Source organism: Pinus tabuliformis, chromosome 8 (genome assembly GCF_031772625.1).
Source record: "Pinus tabuliformis cultivar Carrire ecotype Pingquan chromosome 8, CPIR1, whole genome shotgun sequence".
NCBI classification, from domain to species: domain Eukaryota; kingdom Viridiplantae; phylum Streptophyta; class Pinopsida; order Pinales; family Pinaceae; genus Pinus; species Pinus tabuliformis.
Window position 1 is genome coordinate 366,414,726 of NC_142294.1, and position 21,743 is coordinate 366,436,468.

Below are 21,743 nucleotides of genomic sequence, written 5' to 3' on the forward strand. Positions count from 1 at the left end.
ATTTCTTATATTCCAAGAATGAAGAACCAACTTGCCAACTCCCTTGTTGTCTCTGCTAGCATGTTTATTCCTCCTTTGCCTCCTAAATTGACATACGGAGTTCAGGTAAGATACAGACCGTCTCTGCCAGACAATGTCAAATATTGGAGGGTTTTTGAAGACGATGAGGAAATTAACAGGTTTTTACAAGTTGTTGAGGAATTTGTTGAAACGCACATCGACCAAGAAAATGAAAACATGGAAGAATGCGGCCAGCCCAAGCTAGAAAGCGAGATCGGCCGAGGAAGCATCATCCAACTGCCCAGTAATCACATACCAAAAGGATTGGTGCCTTTAGAGAAGCTTTTCAACCAAAACGATGTGCTATATAAGCCTGCCGAAACAGAAAATGAATCTGTTGTTCGTAAACATAATATAGGGAGCCCTGCCCATCCAAAAAACATAAATCTATCCACGCATTTGTCCTCTGCCCCGAATTCCGAGTATTGTACCCCCATGAAGCAATTCGCTGATATTTTGCCTGGGAATACAGCGATCTTAAAACCTATGACCCAGACATCATTCAGCATAGGATTCCATTGGAAAAGAATACCACCCCTTTTAAGCAGAAGCTAAGACCTATCAACCCTCTCTTATTGCCTTTGATTGAGAAAGAGATCAAGAAGCTATTGGATGCCAAAATTATAGTGCCCCTAAGGTATTCAAAATGGATAGCTAACCTTGTGGTAGTAATTAAGAAAAATGGAGAAATCAGGTTTTGTGTTGACTTCAGAAATCTGAACAAGTGCTCTAAAAAAGATAACTATCCCCTGCCTAAGATGGAACACTTGCTGCAAAGAGTTTCAGGGGCTAGAGTTATGTCTTTCTTAGATAGATTTTCAGGTTACAATCAGATTGATGTACACCCTGAAGATCAGGCAAAGACCGCCTTCACTACTCCTTAGGGCACTTTCATGTACTCCAAGATGCCTTTTGAACTGATGAATGCTGGTGCTACCTTTCAGAGGGCCATGGACATAGCCTTCGTGGGAGAGAAGGACAAATTTGTCCTTATTTATCTGGATGACATAACAGTCTTCTCCAGTAGCCACAAAGACCATTTACAGCGTTTGAAGAAGGTCTTCCTAAAGTGCAGACAGTTTGGAATTTCAATCAACCCAAAGAAGTCACAGTTCGCTCTAGAAGAAGGCAAACTTCTAGGACATATTGTTTCTGCTGAAGGTGTGAAGATTGATCCAGCCAAGGTTCAAGCCATTCAAACATTGTCCATCCCAAGGTCAAAAAGGGACATTCAATCCTTCTTGGGTAAGGTTAACTTCGTAAGGAGGTTCATTCCAAACTTTGCAAAGCTTGTAAAGCACATCACTTCCATGCTGAAGAAAGGAGTAGAAATAAAATGGACAGATGCTTCAAGAAGCTCTTTTGAGGCCATCAAGCAAGCTATCATGGAAACTCCCACTCTAATCAGCCTAGATTACACTAAGGAGTTTTGTATCTTCTCTTTTGCCTCTTATGATACACTTGTAGCATTTCTGTTGCAGAAAAATGATGAAGGCATAGAGCACCCTGTGGCCTTTTTCAGCAAAACTTTAAGAGATGTTGAACTAAGGTATGACCTTATCGAAAAACCAGCTTATGCTCTCATAAAGTCTTTAAAGGCATTCAGAATTTATATTCTGCATTCCAAAATAGTTGCATATGTACCTTCAGCCTCAGTAAAGGATGTCTTAACTCAGCTAGATATTGATGGGAAGAGAGCTAAATGGATTGCAAAATTCATAGAGTTTAACATAGAGGTGAAGCCCACTAAGCTCGTCAAAGGCCAGGGCTTGGCTAAACTTATGGCTGAGGAAAATTGCAGCTTGTTAGATATAAATTCCATGGGTCTGAATTCAAATTATGAGCAGGCAGAGGGAGCAACAGAAGAGCAAAAGCAGGATCAGTCTTTGGCTAAAAATCTAGTCACATGTGAATGGTATTACAACATAGTTCATTTTTTGCAAAAGCTAGAAGTCCCTCCAGGACTTAGCTCAAGTCAAGCTCGTGCCATTAAACTCAGATCAGCCAAATTCTACATTAATAAAAATATGCTTTATTGGAAAGACCCATCAAGAATCCTCTTGAGGTGTCTAGATAAAGAACAATCTCTGGAGGTCATACACCAGTTTCATTCTAGCATCTGTGGAGGGCATCATTATTGGAAAACCATAGTTCACAAAATCTTCAAGGCTGGATATTATTGGCCTACTTTGTTCTCTGATGTGTTTTCTTTTGTAAAAGCTTGTGACAAATGTCAGAGGTTTGCAGCAAGACAGCAGCTAAAATCACTGCCCTTAAAGCCAATACATGTCAATGGCCCCTTCCAGCAGTGGGGCTTGGACATTATAAGTGAGATCAACCCACATTCCAGTGGCCAACACAAATGTATCTTAGTACCCACTAATTATTTTACCAAGTGGATTGAGGCTATACGCACTAAGAATGCCAATCATCAAGTTGTCATAAAGTTCTTAAATGAGAATATTTTCACTAGATTTGGTTGCCCAACCAAACTAGTCACTAATAATGTAGCAGCGTTCAAGGCAAAAAAATTGATGGACATGACTAAATCCATGGGCATTCAAGTGGTGCATTCTACCTCATATTATCCTCAAGGCAATGGCCTGGCAGAATCATCTAACAAGACCCTGGTAAGGGTAATCAAAATGTTGTTAGAGGACAACAAAAAGAGTTGGGATTCCAAGCTGAAGTTTGCTCTATGGGCTGACAGAGTTACCATCAAAAAGTCCATAGGTAATTCTCCATTCAAACTGGTTTATGGTGTTGATGCTATTTTCCCCATCCAGCTCATCCTCCCTGTGGCTAAGTTCTTGCAAGAAGAACAAGATGAAGAAAATGATATGGTAAGAAGAATGAATAACCTGGTTGAACTACAGCAGATCAGAGAGCAGCTGATTGAGAAGTCAAAGGCTCATCAGAAGAAAATCAAAGAAACCTTTGATAGGAAAGCGAAAGTGGACAATTTCTGAGTTTGTGATTGGGTTCTTAAATGGGATGCATTTAAGGAAAAGAGAGGAAATCATGGCAAGTTTGACACCTTATGGACAGGTCCTTTTGTCATCGCTCAAGCTCAGCAGAACAATACATTTATTCTACACGGTCTGGAAGGAGAAGATACTTTTGGCAGCCCAGTAAATAGGCGATTCTTGAAACTTTATTTCGTTTAAGGCTTTAAGGCCTTGTTACTGTAAATATGTTTTTCCAAGTTTTTATTTCATTACAAAATATACTCTATGCCCAATGGAACACTAAAAGGAAGATTTATTTTTTGTTTTTACAGGAAAGGCATTGATCTGCAGATCTTGAAACCTCACAGGGAGGCTTTCATCCCCAGAGGGAGCCAATGTTAGCCTTGTGGGCTAACGGTCCAAAAAAGGATCCAAGTATGCCCCAAAAATCTTCAAAATCCTCTCAAAGATCGTTCAAAGTCGAAATGGTCGCGGGAGGAAAGCCCTCGGAGGGGCGGAAATACACTAGCGGGAGGCTCAAAACACTCTAAAACCATAGAAAAACCATTACCGCAGGCTTAAACTAGGCATCGCACAGCAGCCGTTAGATCTGGCCGATCAACGGTCCAGATCTAAGCGGCAAATCGCATATCGGCAGGACAGAGGGGACAGTCGAAAGGTAGGCGCATGACACCGCTAATCAGCGATCGCCGATGATTGGATCGGCGGGAAGCAAATCGGCGCAGACCATGGGACGATGGCGATGGCGATCGGCGATTAAACAAGGATCGTCGATCGCATACGCGAATCAACGGCCCAAATCACATCAGCGGATCGCAGATCGGGAAGACCAAAGGGGCGAGGCCTTTACATATTCCTATGTGCGACGTGATAAGGCCAAACTCGACGGCATTGTGAACGATATTCCATAATATTTCAAGTCCGCGCCCAAGAATTTTGTAATGTATTTTCCGTGTATTTCATTGTATAACGAAATACAAAGGGAACCTTGGCAGCGCCGATAGCGATGAACTCCGGAACCGATGTGTTTTAGAGGTGAAATATATGTATGTTTTTAGGTCCATAAAGGCTGGTATTTCATGTTTTTAAGGTTTTCGCCATATTGGAAAAAAACGAAGGGAACAAAGGGACTGGGCCCTCTACAATAGGCGACAGTGACCCAAAGGGCGGACCCGATGGGTAAATAAATCATTTTTGAGGACTTTTAAAGTCCGAAAGGAACAAACATTGGTGGGAGTTTACAGCATTACAGTGCTTTCTGTGTAAAACAGAAAACACTCATTATTAAACAATTTGAATAGAAACCGAGGCTGAGAGGCATCTACAGCGCAACAAAGCATGCCCAACTAGCCCGAAACAGATACATCATGGGCATCTACAGCACAACACAGCCTGAATCAGATGCATCATGGAGCAGCAAAGGGCGACACAGCCGAAATCAACAGAAGAGATTGTGGGCATCTCTGTCAAGAGAGAGCTCCCTACCAGCGCACCCAAAATATCTTAATGTGGTTATTCCTCTACCAGAAAGAGAAAAACCTCCGAGCCATGCCTGCCTATTTAGGGAATCAAACGGTTAAGGGATAGAACAGACAAGGTTAAGACTCTGAGCCTTCTAGAGAGCTTAGGAGCATTGTAAAGGGCCTATAAAACGCAGAAAACTAGATGTAACAAGGGTTCAACTTTTGGAGACTGTTTCTCCTCTTTTCCTTCAAGCTTATCATCTTCATTCTAAAAAACATAAGCTTCTTTTGCCATTAGATGTTCAATGTCCATTCCCTTTATGTTGTTCTACGCTTGCACTTGAACAGTTTGTTCAGGTTTTCTGTGTGTGTAAGGCCAGATAACTGTCATCTTATCTCTGCTTTGATATATTAGATTAGCAAGCTTCTTTGCTACCTGTAGCTAGCCATTTATATGTGTTATTATATATGCATCTGCCAGTATAGTCAGTAAGTTTATTTGCTGCTTGCAGCTAGCCATTCATATATGTTCAATGTTCATGTATGCAATCTGCTAGTACTGTCAGTATTCTCCATCTATCCATTAAATCTACAAACTATTGAGCATTTGTGGTCTAAAGCCTTGTTGTTGAGGGTGTTCATGCATGCCTTGAGTGAGAATAGAGCTAAAATGGTTATCTAACTTGATCCAAACCATCATTTATTCCAATAGTTCAGAGAACAATATTGAAGATTACATGTTACCAAGGATCTCTGATCTACAACCTAGAAGAGTTTCCTGGAGTGATAACATGGTCCATGAAAGATTGAGCCACCAAAGTGGGTGTAAAAGGGTGGGGTAGGGTGCAAAAATGAGCATACTTAGAAAGTTTGTCCACAACCACCATGATGACTGACTTGTTGTCTGACTTCAGAAGACCAGTGATGAAATCCATAGAAACATTCGTCCAGATTGAGGCAGGGATGGGAAATGGTTATAAAGTGCTTGGGGACTTGACTATTTCTCCTTTGTGGCGCTGACGCACATCACATTCAGCTACAAAAGTAAGAATGTTCGTTTTCATGCCTGTCCAAAAGAAGGAACGACGAGTGCGAGCATAAATCTTCTGAAAGCCTACATGGCTTGCAGTGGGAGATGAGTGCAAATCAACCAAAATGTGCGTTTTGAGGGTGGATGTCGGTGATATCACTACTTTGTCCTTGTAGCGAAGAATCTCATCCTTCCAAGAGTAGCCCACTGTGGAATTAGGATCTGCTTGCAAGTTATTAATGAGTTGGGAGAGCGAAGGATGTGAAAACCATTCCTTGCGAGCTTCTTCAATCCAATCTGGAATGGGAAGAGAGATTGCTAGTAGGGTGCTGTCCTCCTCAAATTGGCGTGATAAAGCATCCGCTACGACATTTTCGCGCCCTTTCTTGTAAATTATCTCATAATCATATCCCAACATTTTGGCTAGCCATTTATTTTGCTGTGGCGAGGATAGTCGTTGCTCCAAAAAATATTTAAGGCTTTGATGATCTGTGCGGATTTGGAAACACTGCCCCAATAAGTATGGTCGCCAAGTATCCACTGCATGTAAGATGGCCATCATCTCCTTCTCATAGGTAGATTGTCCCAGATGTTTCCCACTTAGTTGTTGGCTGGTGAAGGCCAAGGGTCGACCTTCCTGCATTAAGACAACCCCAATACTCGTACCTAAAGCATCACATTCAATCACAAAAGATTTGGTGAAGTTGGGTAGTGCCAACACGGGAGTGGAACACAAGATGTGGCGCTAGCCAGGGACAAGACAAGAGGACACAAGATGTGGCGCTAGCCAGGGACAAACCCCAATGTGGGGAAACCCTTGATCAATTCTTCTTATATGTTCTTCAATAGTTCAGTAGAGAGAGAGAGAGAGAGAGAGAGAGAGTACGTTTACAACAGAAATCAACACTTTGACTTATCTAGATAAGAGCATAGATCATCTCTAAGAAGATGATACATGAGATCAGTTGAAGACATGCTGCTTCAACTAATTCTCCAAGGTGACTCCTTCACCTATCATTGTGTTGCTTTTTGTCATCATGCTGCACCTCACCGCGCTACACCATGCTGCACCCATCATCACTATGTTGCATCTCATCACGCTTCATTAATCATGATTGTACCCATCACTGTACTGCATTATGTGCCATTATTGTACCATGTTGCCATCCTGACCTATGTGTTGGCTGCACCTTGCTTGCTTGTTGTCCCTAGCATGCTTGTTGTCCTTAGCATGCTAGTTGTCCCTTGCATGCTAGCCATAACATTGTATGCTTGGTGTATTTGCTGCTAAGTACCATACAACTGTCCCAATGTTAGTTAGTTGTCCCTTGCATGCTGCTCTCCTTTCGAAACAGATGCGCCGGCTGTTTTGGCAATTCTGGCAGTTCTAGCTATTCCCGGTAGTTCCGACAATTCCAGTTGTTCCCGGCAGTTCCGACAATTCCAGTTGTTCCCGGCAGTTCCGACAATTCCAGTTGTTCCCTGCAGTTCTGGCTTTTTCAGCTTTTTTGGCAGTTTCGGCTTTTCCGTCAATTCTGTCTTTTCTGGCAGTTCCGGGTTTTCTGGCAGTTCCAGCTTTTCCTGCATTTCCAACGTTTCCAGTAGTTTCGGCTTTTCCAGCAGTTTTGGCTTTTCCTATAGTTCCGGCTTTTCCAACAGTTCCGGCTTTTCCGAATTTTCTGGCAGTTCCGGCTTTTTGCCCTCTGGATCAGGGCAACATTATTCCTTAGGATCTCTCCTCCTACTAAAACCCAAAAACAAGTAGAGAGAGGATGAGATCCCAAGTGTGTTGAAATGACTTGAAGGCCACCTCTATTTATACTAAAACATTGAGCACATGTGGGGTTTATTTGGTTGCTCGCCGACCTTGACGAATTGTCTTATAACGCAAATAAATTCATAACTCCATGAATACTTATCGGAATCGGATGATCTTTAGATCAATGTGGAAAAAGTCGAAGTCGGGATTAATTCGGCAAGGGTCCAAAAGTTGAAAAACTCGTTAAAGTTGGGAGTTTTTTGAAAAAGTCGGCAAAATTAAAAAAACACAAAATTATTCTTTTTTTATTTTTTTTTTTTAACATCTAGAGTCGAAGTCATAGTTTAGAGGTGTTTTCAGTGTTTTACTACAATGTCATTCTTTACATGTGAATTCGATCACTAAAAGGATGTTACACTCTTGCAGTCTGCATTCTAAGTGCATTTTATCACCAATGTTTTTCAACATTATCCACAAAAAATATGATCATAACAGTGTTGATTCTTGGGAATGTTCATCAGCTATTTACACTTCCTTGCTTGCTAGTCTGGATACTCCTTGTCCTCTTTCTCTTATGTCTCACAATCATGCTCGTCGAGGTAGGTATGCACTTCTTTTTCATAGTCTTCTCAGTTTCTTATAGCAGCCTTCTGATAGCTTAGCCTTTGGCTAATGTCTCTTCTCTGTATTTTTTTGCACATCTCATATAGATCCCTATTGTTTTGCAGACATAACATCCAGCAAGAGCAAACCAATAATAGCCGTATATGTTTCAACATTCAACAGAATATAGCAACCAAGCAATTAATTTTCTCAGTAACACCAACCAACTATAATGCTTGAAATTAAGATTCAACAACAAAACAAATTGCATAGCACAACGTTATCACCAAATTTCTAGGGCTATGTTTGAAAGATTCCACTCTCTGCCTTAAGATTAAACAGGAGAAAATTATATCATTTTTGCCTTTGTGGCCTCTTTATCCGCGGCCTGGGAGGGAGGCAGACTTTTTGGGTCGACTCCTGATTAAATCGGGAGTATAACGATTAAATCACGATTTTTTCCTTTCTGAAAAAGTCGCCAAAAAGTCGGGGGATTAAATCGTTTAGTTTAAAAAATCGCATTTTTAGGATTAAATCGGGATTTTTTGCAGACTTTTTCCACACTGCTTTAGATCAATCGTACACCTCTCGATGAGAGGGATCCAAGAAAAATATCAGTTGCCATAAATAAGATGACCCATATGGAGTTTGGCCCTAGTTGCCAATTTTAACACTCCCTCTCAACTAGGGAGAACTCCATCCGTGGATCCATATGTCCGACTGTGCTATCTCTGCCATCAGTGCCCTGCACTGCTTTGATTTGCTGAGCTCTGCTCTGCAGTGATTTGTTGAGCTCTGCTCTACTTTGATCTGCTGAGCTATGCTCTGCTCTGCTGAACCATGAAGAAGAAGAATTGGTCGAGAATGTCTTATACCATTCTCTACTAACCCAAAGTCAGTTTCACCTGAAGAGAGTGTGTCACATCACTCTTACTGACCCGAAGTCAATTTTATTGATCCCAGATCAATATCACAAGAGAGTGTCTCAAACCACTCATACTGATCCCAGATCAATGGAGGTCATCCTAGCATAGGGAGTACGGTAGATACAACGATGCGTCCATCGATAGTACTACTATGGTCCCTATCCTCATTTCCCTGCTCATTGATCAGATGAGAGGTACTTCCCAGGAGTCCCAGATTACATGGGTAGGATGCCTTGACAGGAAAACTAATCATCCTGTCCATAGGAGAACGAATCATCTTGTCAGTGGATGCCACGGAGAACTAATCATCCTGGCCCACAGGAGAACTAATCATCCTGTTCCACAGTCGCCACGAAGAACAAATCATCCTGGCCCATAGGAGAACTAATCATCCTGTTCCACAGTTGCCACGGGAGAACTAATCATGGCGGCCCACAGAAGAACTAATCATCCTGTTCATAGCGCACCACCAAAGGAGGGTGAGTCACCCTATGGTCGTATGTTGCTCCAATAAGTACCCCAAGCCCCCTAGAGCTCCCAGAGTTCAATGCATGCAACATGCAGGACCCTTATAAGAAGGTTTCTCAACGACTCCAAGTCGTTCGGGAAGGTCACAGATTTGACCTTTCCCCGGGGCTTTGACAAAATGTTTGCGACCTCTACATCAGTCTCAATGCGATGGAGCCTCCTCGCTCATCAACTTACCATATCGCAGATAAGGCAGTATGTCTATGTGCTGCCGCAATCATCGAATACGAGATTCCTCAATAATCGAATCCCCCCTCTGGTTGTCACAGAGAATCACAGTGGTATTCATCATGTGTACAAACAGCTCACTTAAGAACTTCTGCAACCATACAACTTCACACGAGATCATACTCGTAGCTATGTATTCGGTCTCGGCGGTGCTTATAGCAACTGACTTCTGCTTCCTACTCATCCATGATATCGAAGCAGAATCCAAAGAGAACCAGCACTGATAAGTGCTCTAGTGATCCTCCACACTGCCTGTCCAGTCAGCATTCGAATAATCATGCAGTTTCATATTTCCGGCAGTGTATCTCAATCCATGAGAGATTGTGCCCCGAAGATATCTCAGAAGATTCTTGGCACCAATCCAGTGAGACTCAACCAAATATGAGCTCACCATGCTAACTGCAAAACATATGTCCAGACAGAAGTTCACCAAGAACATCAACGCGAATGAGTTTATGAAACTCAGAGGCATTTCCCAAATCTGGTCTGACATCACTACCATATAACTTCTGAAAGTTAAGATCCTCGAGGTAGTCACAGGCTTGCAGTTTATCATTCCACATCCAGAATCCAACTCCCTCTTACTTCGGCAAATGAGAGGGTCTGCACCTGTCAGAAATAGGTCGTTCTCATAAGGTGTCGGTATGAGAGGTCTATCATCCACAACCTTTGGGTAATGGTTTGGATCGGTTTCACTCCTAGTGAATCTCAGCTTCATCGGACGGCTATCAATCCTCTCATACTAAGCCCGGAGTGTTTTGCTTCAAGCCATAGAGGGCTTTCTTCCACCTGTATACATCAGATTCCCGATCATGAATCTCAAACTCCTTGAGTTGTTCCAAACCTGTGGACCTGCTGCATGAGGGGAATGATCCCCTTATAAGATTTTCATTTGATACATCTCAGACATGTACCTTCATGCTCTACTTAAATTCACACATCCCTATCACCATTTGACTCACATCATGTAGGGCCCCATAGGTAGACCTCCGGTGTTATAGATGCAATATGTCAATTGACATGATCCCCAATGGACCATCCTGCAACTTGATAAAAATTGCCAACCCTGAACCCATGAGAAAAAGCATCTTTGAAAATTATATTTTTTAGCACGTACCTTTCCATCGATGCATGCCACCCTGTGTTAGAGTCAGGACTCAGTCTGGTCATCCCTCCGTCAGAGATCAAACCTCTTTTTGCATTTCATTTTTAGGTGTCTCACTTGATTCACTCAGTTGCATTCCGCTAGGAGCATGCCATAAATCTGACGGAAGGGCTTTGTCATTCATTCCCCTCATGTCTTGTACCTGTTGGCTTAGGTCTTTTCATCAATGTTTATTAAAGTCCATGACAGTCAATGTTTGATCTTTTAATGGGCAAAGAGTCATGTCAATCATAGGTCTAGGGTTTTACAAATTGAGTCGTTAAAGTGTCTAATAATGCCAGCAGGCCAGAGGGAGGTTCTACATATGTTTTTTATTTCGCGAATTTCATCATCATATGGATGGATTATGACTGTTCTTCAAAACTCTGTTTTGAAGAAAAGTCAACATTTTGTCCTTTGTAATAATTTTCAAAAGTTTTCAGTTTTTGAAATCTTCAGGTGCAGCCCTGGTCTCCTTTGCCAAATTCCATGTCAGCTATCCCTGCAAACATTTGCCAAGAATTTCATTGTTTCAGTCAAAAAATCAAAAGGAAATTTCAAAAACAGAGTGTATTAAAATGGAAAAAGTGCCAATGCCAAAACATTACAAAGTTGGGTTTTGAAGAGTCAAAAATTAAATCCATGTCTTTATAAAGACATTTTCATGAAGATCAATGTCATTTGCATGCCAAGATTAAGGAGAAAGCCACTCAAAGCAAATTGGTTAAGTTCGTGAGCGATTTGGGTGAAGTTGGAGGAAATTTGGCCAGCGCGGTGCACAGAGCAGGTGACGTGCGCATTGGGAGAAAATTTCCAGTGCAAAACTGAACGAGCGCGACGCACTGGCAGAGCACGGCGCGTTGGGTATGCAGCGCGGCGCACACACCTGAAAGCCCGAAAACGTTTCAAATTTCTTCAAATTGCCATTTATTTGTGTGGATTAGCCAGGTAGGGTTGACATCTCAATGTTTTATCCAAGTTTGTGCTAGGGTATGGTGGTTGATGGATGGTGAATGCCAAAACAAAATCTCAAACCCTACCATGTTAAAATCTTCATGTGAAAAGTGTTGTTTAGGGTTTCAAAAATTGTTTGCCACCAAGCTTACTCTTTTCCATCACTTTCTTTTCTCCTTGATTCCATTTTTTCCCTTGATGTCATTGTTCCCTATCCCCTAAAATTACTAAACCTCTATCCCAAATTTCTAAATGTAAAACTCCAAACCCTAATCCTATACAAAACTCCTAACCCTATACAAAATTCCCATACTTCCCTAACTAAGTCTATCCCAAACAATCCTTTAATTCTCCACTATCTTTCCCTCACCTTAAACCCATCATCTTTATTAAATCCCCAGTTCCTCTACATCCCAAATCACTTATTTCTAAAGTCTTATTTTCCTATCCCTAAACCCTACCATACCCTATTACTCTCTCTTTCCCATACCATTTTCAAAATTCCTAAATCCCCAAACCTCACACTCCTAAAACACAATCAAGTGATTGTCCTCACATTGCAGACTTCACTTGATTGAACCATATCCTTACCCTCACTCCATTATACCTACTGTTCCATATTCCTCACAGCCCCTCATGTCCCTTTGGCATATTTGGCACTTGGAGACAAAGACATCAAGCCTTCATTTCTCATGTTCAACAAATCAAACATACACTTGACATACACCTTGCAACACCATGGAGATGGACACCGACACATCATATGACCAAGACAACGACTCTACAACTGAAACTGCATACACCAGGAGGGTACTGAGGAGGCGCAAAACACATGATCGGCTCCAAGTCTTGACCGAAGCTTCTTTGGCTGAGCATGGCACTTGATGGGGGACCTACAGCCCAAATTTCAAGAAATTTGGAGCATTTTTGACATTTTGAAATTTTTTGCACTAAAAAACAGGGTTTTTCTCCCTGTGCGTCACGCCACCTGGCGTGCGCTTTTGCTAGGGAGCTCCAAACTGCAAAAAGTTTACATTTTTGGATTTGTCATGAAAAATCATGACTACTGGTGCATGGCCAAGAAGTTTGGGCAAGTTTTGAGTTCTCAGGAGGTCAAAAACACTCAAAAAATGACCTCTCTGCCCCTATTTTGACACACAGGAAGCAGTCTTGGGAGATTGAAGTTTTGGAGGGGAAAATGACACCCAAATTCAAAAATTGCACTTGGGTTGAAAAGTAGACAAGCAAAACTTTCCAACAAACACACTTGGGCTCAATTTGGACTTCAGGAAGTGCCTCAAACTCAGCCTCAAAGTGGCGCGACACAGATAAATTGGCGCGGCGCACAGAGAATTTTTGCTCAATTTTTCACCTTCCAGCTCAGAAATTCGGTCAGTTTGAATAGTTTTGCTTTGTGATGTAATTTTTTATCTATCTTGATGTAATTGGATAAACATGATGTAATTTTGGCACTTATTTACTTGGTCTAGAGGATTCATTCACTAAAAAGTGAAAATTTAATGAATGAATCAGTTTCCTACCTTATAGAGGCAAGTTGTTTTGATTGCCTAGATTTTAGTGCTTTGTTTAGAATTGATTGAAACAGCTCCTAAAATTATGAGCTCGACCCCTAGAGGCAAGGGAAGGGGTTGGGCTAGTCTATATCATGTAATTCCTAAGTCATTTTCAGGGTTGGACACTAGGGATTGCTTTGGCATATCATTATACATTTTATATTTGCATTTTTGGCTAAGGAAAGACCAGGGTTTTGCAGCACTGTTTGGGATCCATGTGGCTTCATGTTTTGATGGTGTGTTTCTCTAAGTACTTGTAAGTTCAATAGTGTTATGTGTATCATTTTCCTGTCTTTTCTTCTGAATTTGAACAAATGAGTGATTAAAGTGGAATCCATTAACTGTTATGCTCTGCCTTTGAATTTGTTTAAATTTCCATGTTTTCATCTGTTTAAGGAGAATTCTTGAGACTCTCTTGCTCTCCTTAGCTCCTCACTAGTCTGATCTATCCATTCACTCAATTTAAAGCATCAAAACGATTTCCTTCCTTGCCCCAAACAGAGCTCTGCAGAAACTGTGCCTCATCCCCGAGCCCAATTTGCCTTTCCCTGTTTCCAACACAAAACCACCAAAAACGCAAATCAGACCCTTGTACTTCATACCTAACCTAAAATTAGCTTTTATTTCAGTCATCTCGAGCCCCATCACTTGTCTTTTGCCGAGATCGACTCGGAGAGAGCCCTCTCCTGTCCTCGTAGGGCTAGCTACGAGGCTGAGCGTGGTTTGATGTGGACCTAGAACCTTGTCTTTTCAGCCTAAGACAAATCTAGGCTCTAACACCCTGAAACCTTTGACTTCCATTTCCGAGATGGACACCAGGTTCTTCTTGTGATTAGGTACATAAAAGAGATTCTGTAAATGAATCGAGTTACCCTTATTCAATTGAGAGTTAACATTCCCTACACCCTTTCCGAGATAGGTGGCATCGGCTCCAAGTATAATCCCACGATTGTTTCCATTTCTACCAAATTAGAGAGTGCACCCATCTATCCGATGAAGTGCCTTGAAGCACTACAATCTATAAGCCAGATTCCCAAAGAATATGAAGGAGAGGGCCAATACAAGATAATGCTTCTTTATCTTATCATAAACAACATTTGATTCTTCATATCTGGGGTTCCTTGCTTTCTATGAAGAGTCGGCCATTTCCTTGATGACCTGCATTACCTATCATTCCTTTGATCATTGAAGATGTCCCTAGAATGATTGTTATCATCATCAAGTGATGTTTCCCTGCCATTCGGACACTCCTTCGCATAATGGCCGTACTAGTTATCTGCCTTTCCTTCCACCCTGAGATCCGGTCTTCCATTGAAGTGATCTTTAGGTAGGCCATATTCCACTGCGCCCTTCTGATAATATTCTCTGCTTCAACTTCACCCTTAGTGAATCTGAAGAGGGATGAGGAATCCACTGATCCTTTTGTCCTTTTCCAACTGTCTTCAGTGATTGCTCTTTCACTCTTGCTTGGGCATTATCTTCACCTCAGCTCTAATACCATGTTAATTTTAGGTATGTTCTATGCTTGAGCAATTTATTTCAATTTCCACAGTTAGCTCCATATCTTTTCCAGATTAGCAATCACATCAGCATTAAAGTAAACTACAGATAGAACATAAACATAAATTGCAGAAGACAAGCCAAGACAAGAGGACACAAGATGTGGCGCTAGCTAGGGACAAACCCCAATGTGGGGAAACCCTTGATCAATTCTTCTTATATGTTCTTCAATAGTTCAGCAGAGAGAGAGAGAGATAGTACATTTACAATAGAAGTCAACACTTTGACTTATCTAGATAAGAGCATAGATCATCTCTAAGAAGATGATACATGAGATCAGTTGAAGACATGCTGCTTCAACTAATTTTCCAAGGTGACTCCTTCACCTATCGTTGTGCTGCATTTCGTCATCATGCTGCACCTCACCGAACTGCACCATGTTGCACCCATCATCACTATGCTGCATCTCATCACGCTTCATTAATCATGACAGTACCCATCACTGTACTGCATTGTGTCATTGTTGCACCATGTTGCCATCCTGACCTATGTGTTGGTTGCACCTTGCTTGCTTGTTGTCCCTTGCTTGCTTGTTGTCCCTTGCTTGCTTGTTGTCCCTAACATGCTTGTTGTCCTTAGCATGCTTGTTGTTGCATGCTAGTTGTCCCTTGGATGCTAGCTGTAACATTGCATGCTTGGTGTATTTGCTGCTAAGTACCATACAACTGTCCCAATGTTAGTTAGTTGTCCCTTGCACGCTGCTCTCCTTCGGAGACAGATGCTCCAACTATTTAGGCAGTTCTGGCAGTTACGGCTGTTCCCGGCAGTTCCAGCTTTTCCGACATTTCTGGATTTTCCGGCAATTCCAACTTTTCTGGCAGTTCTGGCAATTCCGGCGATTCCAGCAATTCCGGCTTTTCCGGCGTTTCCTACAGTTTCAACTTTCTGCCCTCTGGATCAAGGCATCGTTATTCCTTAGGATCTCTCCTCCTACTAAAACCCAAAGACAAGTAGAGAGAGGAAGAGATCCCAAGTGTGTTGAAATTACTTGAAGGCCACCTCTATTTATGCTAAAACGTTGAGCACATGTGGGGTTTATTTGGTTGCTGGCCGACCTTGACGAATTGTCTTATAACGCAAATAAATTCATAACTCCATGAAAACTTATCGGAATCGGATGATCTTTAGATCAATCCTACACCTCTCGATGAGAGGGATCCAAGAAAAATATCAGCTGCCATAAATAAGATGACCCACATGGAGGCCCTAGTTTCAAATTTTAACACAGTAGTAACACAATCCTTGCTTTCTTCTTTCAGCCCTTTCTGCAGGAGACACCTTTTGAAACTTAAGTGTTTGGGTAGTGCCCTGAGCCTGGGTGGGGCGTCCCTTGGCTATGAAATTTGGACGAGGCGACTGGGTCACTAAAGCATGTTCCACTTCGATAGCCTTTGTGAAAGCTTCCATCCATGTCGCTGGGTGGTGCATCCAAACATGGGCTTGGATGGCGTCCTTGAGACCACTTATAAAACATTCCAAGTAGAATTCATCTCCCAGACCTGTTGTGCGAAAGGCTAATGTCTCAAAGGCTGTAATATAGTCGTTTACTGTGCCTGTCTGTCTGAGCTTAGTAAGACGACCCAAAAAATAGATTCACGTTCAAAGCGGTCACAAATGGATTTTGCGAACGCCTGCCAAGTAATTGTCCTTGGATAGCATTTCTGATGCCACTGCCACCATTGCCATCTTTCTTGGTCCAAGTAAAGGCCTCCCACACGTAGCTTAGTCTCATCATCTCTGATGTGATTCAGAGTGAAATATTGGTCCATTTGTGATAGCCATATTGTCGGATTAGAGCCATCAAATTTGTACATGTCCAGCTTGGGTGGTCGAGGGTGGGAATTTTGGTGATTTCCATGGAAGTGAAGATGATGGCTAGATTCTCCTTCATGGTCTTCATTAAAAGCATATGCCTCTGATTTTAACGTCGACTTGCCCTTTGTGACTGTGTCTTGTAATGTCTGGATCTGCATCGTTAAATCCGCCAACCGTTTTTCAATGGTCTCCATCTTCTCATTGGCCATAGCTTGAGCTCTAGTTTCTACCATACACAGATCTAGGTCATTTGTCGTCACTGTGAAAAAATTTAAGACCACCCGAAAATGGAAGCTGACAAGTGAATGGTACCACCGCGCTCAGCTCATCGACCTGATTCTTATTGGCTAAGTCTCTTATAAGCATCCCGGGAGGGCCTCAGACTTTTTTTTAACTCCGAAAGGAGTTTTACTCCCCGCTTATCAATATTGCAGCAACCAATTTCCAAAAAAGCTAATCCTGCCCAATGTCCTGCGAGAATCGCCCCAGGGTATAGGAGCCACAAGCCTCTTGCACAAATGATCAGATCTGTCTGCGAAACCCTCAACTCCAGAATGAGAGTAGGACTGCGGCAGCGACAAAACCCAACCTGCTAGATTTGATCTAGCAAAGAAGATGATGGGCGATCTTCAGAGAGACAAGGGAACTGTGGTCTCAAGGAGGTGTCAGGTGCTACAGATCGCAATATACATAAGGGTCCAATAGTAGTACTCGGCCCAATCTTTCAAGGCACTAACTAAAGAGGTTCAACCCTACCCTTAGCTGTACTACCCGACTACCCTATCGTACGCGCAAGTAATCTCCCTGAGTGTTGTTCTCGGTGCACTGTAGCAACAAGACAGCCGACGGTTTATCTACAGCGAGGTTTCAGGTGAGCCTAGGGGACTTCCGATATACCAGAGGGTACATGGAAGACAGTTCGTGCGTGACCACCTCTTGCATTTCCTGCGTGCATGCCTCCCCAAATCCGCAGGTTTATGCACTCAACGACAGATCTCGTGGTTTAAAGACGTCAGAACACGTCTCTAGCCAAAAAACAAATCTGTTAAAAATGGAGATACCATCGGCCCTGGAAAGTGCTCTGATACCACTTATTATGCTCTTGACCTGCGAGAAGATGCCAGAATACCGAATATACGAAGAAATACAACCCAGAACACAAAACAAAATGAGAAATAACAGCATGTATTTTATTATTTAGAGATGAAAGCAATGTTCACTTGCCTCTTCGAGGGGGCAACCTCCAATAGAGCGGGGCTTGATTACAAAATAAGACATGACGCACGACGCTCCTCAATGGGGAGTCTCTATTTTTTATATAGGATTCATACATGCAATACCATGGGTTAGTACCATGGTTCTCTTAATACCATCTATCTAATACCATGGCCTGTTTGCAACTAATTGTGGTCCCTTTCTTTAAATGCGGGTCAACCACTTACAATGATTAATATGGGCTTTATTGACTCTTTAACTAACTATAACTATGACTCGACCCTATTACATAAATAAGGGGGTTAGGGTTGGACCCTAACAAAAACTTAAAGTGAGCATGGAGTCACTGAAGAGCAGAGGCTGGTAGCTTCAGAACAGAACTGATGTTGATGGGATGAGGGTTGGGGAGACAAACTTTCAATGGAAATCCATGAGAGAAATGCAATGGAGAACATTGCACAAGGTACCGCTGTATTTGTTGAAGGAATTGAAGGAAGAAATGTGGGCATTCATGCAGGTACAGAAGAACAAACTTCTGCAGCTATTCTGAAGGTGGATGTAGTTGTCTGAATGATTTCTCAAATTCATGAAGCCGATGATCATCCTTGGGCAGCACAACAGGGTTCCCCTGAGCAGGACTCCTCTGCATCCCTGGATCCTCAGGGTTACAGGATTATGGGAGGAATTGCACAAATGCCATTGGCCATGGGCAACTCCCTAAAGAGGAATGCATCAAAGAAATTTTTCTGTGAAATCTCAGGTTATGAGAAATGCCCTCCATGGGCCGGGTTTTTAAATTTTTGAATATATTATGTTTTGTCACTCTGTATTTTTGTTAGGACAGCATGTTCTGCAGTATAGCTGCCTTGTTTCTAAGAATCTAGTATAGCTAGGGAGTAGAGAAGCTTTTTGGTTTCAAGAGCAGCAAACTTTGGTCAACGACTTCATTCCTTCCTTTTGATTGTATTACAAAAGCTATACGGTTCAGCCACAGCCCTTTTCTAATACAATGATAACCATTACAGTTTAAAAAATATATAGACATCTATTAGTGTGTTGATATTATCCAGATAAAATCAACAGCCATAAGAATATAATTCAGTTAACCCACACAATGAATTAAGCCTGTTCAGGCTCTTTGTTGGGTTATTTCCTTTTGATGAGTCAAATAATTGGGATTAGATGTTGCCAGAGGCAATAACATGAAAAAGGAATGGCCTGAGATTATGCAAAAGGAGAAAAATTCAAATAATTCATATAAGAGTACACCTATTGTGCAAAAGAATTGTAAACATGTTATACATCAATATAAGCTTGTAACCATAGGTGAAAGTCATCTGTTTTTACAAGGCAATCAAGTACTGGATAGTCTTTATCCATCTAATTTGAATTCCATCTCAAGTTATATTACCAAAGAAGAAACATATTATGGCACATACAAGCAACAAAATCACTAGTTATCCATCAAAGAGGTTCTCTAGCATGCCACTTAACAACTTCTCATCATGAATTAAATATACTATTCACATCAAGTACCTTGAAGGGGCCATATATGACTTACATTGATTATATTAGAATTTGCCAGGTCCTTTTTGTTCAGAATAATTATACGTTTTTTGCGCAATAAAATGTCTTGAAAATCTCCATTTGCAGATGAGAGTGGGATCTGTTTCACAATAAAATGAGGTGTTAACTACAAGCTTTATCAGTGCACTGATACTAACATTATATAAGTCTTTTATATGAGAACATTCAATAAATTCAACTCAGATTATGGAACCTTTTTTGTTTCAGACACAAACAATAGCCTAGAAACACTCAACTTCGAGATCCAAGAAAGTGCACATTTGGGCAACCCTAGTCACTTGGTTAAATTTAAAAAAAAAAAAAAAAAGTTAAAAGTAATAATAAAAATAATAAGTAAGCTAGATTTAATTTTTATATTGCAATTTTATTTTTATTAATAAAATCACCAACAATTTTCTGAAAAAACAAGTAAATAACTAATCGAATCATAATATACATATTACATTTTAAAAAATTAAAGAATAATATTTCAAAATTTTATTTTTAATTTTAATTAATAACCATATAATACTAAATAGCTTATTACTTTACTATTATATATATATATATATATATATATATATATAACTCCAAATCTACCAAACGCAGAGAGGGATCAAATCTCTTGAGGTTCAAACCCCTTTTAGAGTGAAAAGAGATTTGATCCCTCTCGGTGCTTGGTAGATCCAGAGTTAGGATGGATCTAGGCTTGTCTAAAATAAATAAATGGATCTTATACTGCAACCTATCTACTGCTCTTTTCCTAAAATTTGAAATGTAAAACATAAATGGAAAAGTTATAAATCTCGAAATTTATCTTCCAACGGTTAGACTGTTTTCTAAGGAACCTGCTCTAATACCAATTGTTGAACTTATGCTTATACTGTAACTCCAAATGTACCAAACGTAGAGAGGAATCAAATCTCTTGAGGTGCAAACCTCTTTTAGAGAGAAAAGAAATTTGATCTCTCTCGATGCTTGGTAGATCTAGAGTTAGGATGGATCTAGGCTTGTCTAAAATAAATAAAGGGATCTTATAATGCAACCTATCTACTGCTCTTTTCCTAAAATTTGAAATGTAAAACATAAATGGAAAAGTTATAAATATCGAAATTTATCTTCCAACGGTTAGACTGTTTTCTAAGGAACCTGCTCTAATACCAATTGTTGAACTTACGCTTATACTGGGGAGGAGGGGTTGCAAATGAATCAGTATGAGATCCCTTTATTTATTTTAAATGAGCATTCATCAATCATTCATTAACGCCAAAACAATAAATGCATGTAAAACCAAATCATAGGACATAGAGTTTAACATGGAAACCCTTGTGGGAGATAACCACAAAAAAAACTTATCTTTACAAATAATTGAAACTTTGTAGGCACCAACTTACTAGAGACACCAATCTTCTTAGCTGAGCACCAACTCAACAAGATATTGTGTAGGCACCAACCTACTGGAGACACCAATCTCCTTGGCTAACCACCAACTTAGCAAGACCTGTATAGGCACCAACCTAAGGTCTTCATACACAGAGCACTTATGACTTCCCCTGCATGCTTCATACTTCATGCATTTCATAGCATCATCATACCCTTAACTTGCATGCTCCAATGCCTCTCCTCACTTCATACCCCAGACATAGTTTCAAACCCTAGCTAGCTTTAGCCTTCATGCCCTAGCAGGCCTCGTAGTATAATTCCCCAAAATATAATCCCGGACTAGTGCACTCCACAACATCACAACCTCAAAACAACACACTTCACAGCGTCATAGACCTTAGTCCTACACAGCGCACTCTTAACACTCCAAGAAAACCACTTAGACTCTTTTTGCACCTTTAAACCCCAAGGATACTCTCCAGCTCCTCTTGCACAACTTTAAAACCCAAGGATACTCCCCAACTCGTCTTGCACACCTCAAATCTCTTTTGCACACTTGCACTTGATATTCTTACTTGGATACACTTCCAACGCGCTTATGTATCCTTTATTTATAGTGTTTCTTCATTCACTTATGGGGCTGACTTGTACTTTTTGGCTGGCCAACCTGACAAAATATTTCATATCTCCTCATTTCTATGGAATTAGAGGGAATGCCATATATTATTGGAAAGGTCTCGGAATAAGCTTCTCAACTATATATCCTATGCTCCCATTCGAGATAGGTTTTTAGAGTAAAACGGTCTTCAAAGATAGGCTATCCAAATTGGGCATTAAAGGTCCAAAAACAATATTTCCAACAATCTCCATCTTGCAATCTTTATCTTGGACATTTGTAGTCCCCCCTTGTCTTTGACATCAATGACAATTGTGTGGGGTTTAGTTCCCATCAGGTCATTGGTTCAA

At 41.1% G+C, this 21,743-nt stretch overlaps 1 protein-coding gene across 2 annotated transcripts in view; it reads right to left on the reverse strand.

Moving 5' to 3' along the window:
- Positions 1-21,743, reverse strand: part of LOC149235636 (short integuments 2, mitochondrial-like) — a 267,031-nt gene that overhangs the window by 200,781 nt on the left and 44,507 nt on the right. For both annotated transcript variants that reach the window (XR_016246184.1, XM_089372163.1), the window contains exon 2: positions 19,390-19,494. Coding sequence is in view for 1 of the 2 variants with exons in the window: in XM_089372163.1 (XP_089228289.1) it covers positions 19,390-19,494 (105 nt within the window). In the remaining variant the exon portion in view is untranslated. The remainder of the gene's footprint in view (positions 1-19,389; positions 19,495-21,743) is intronic.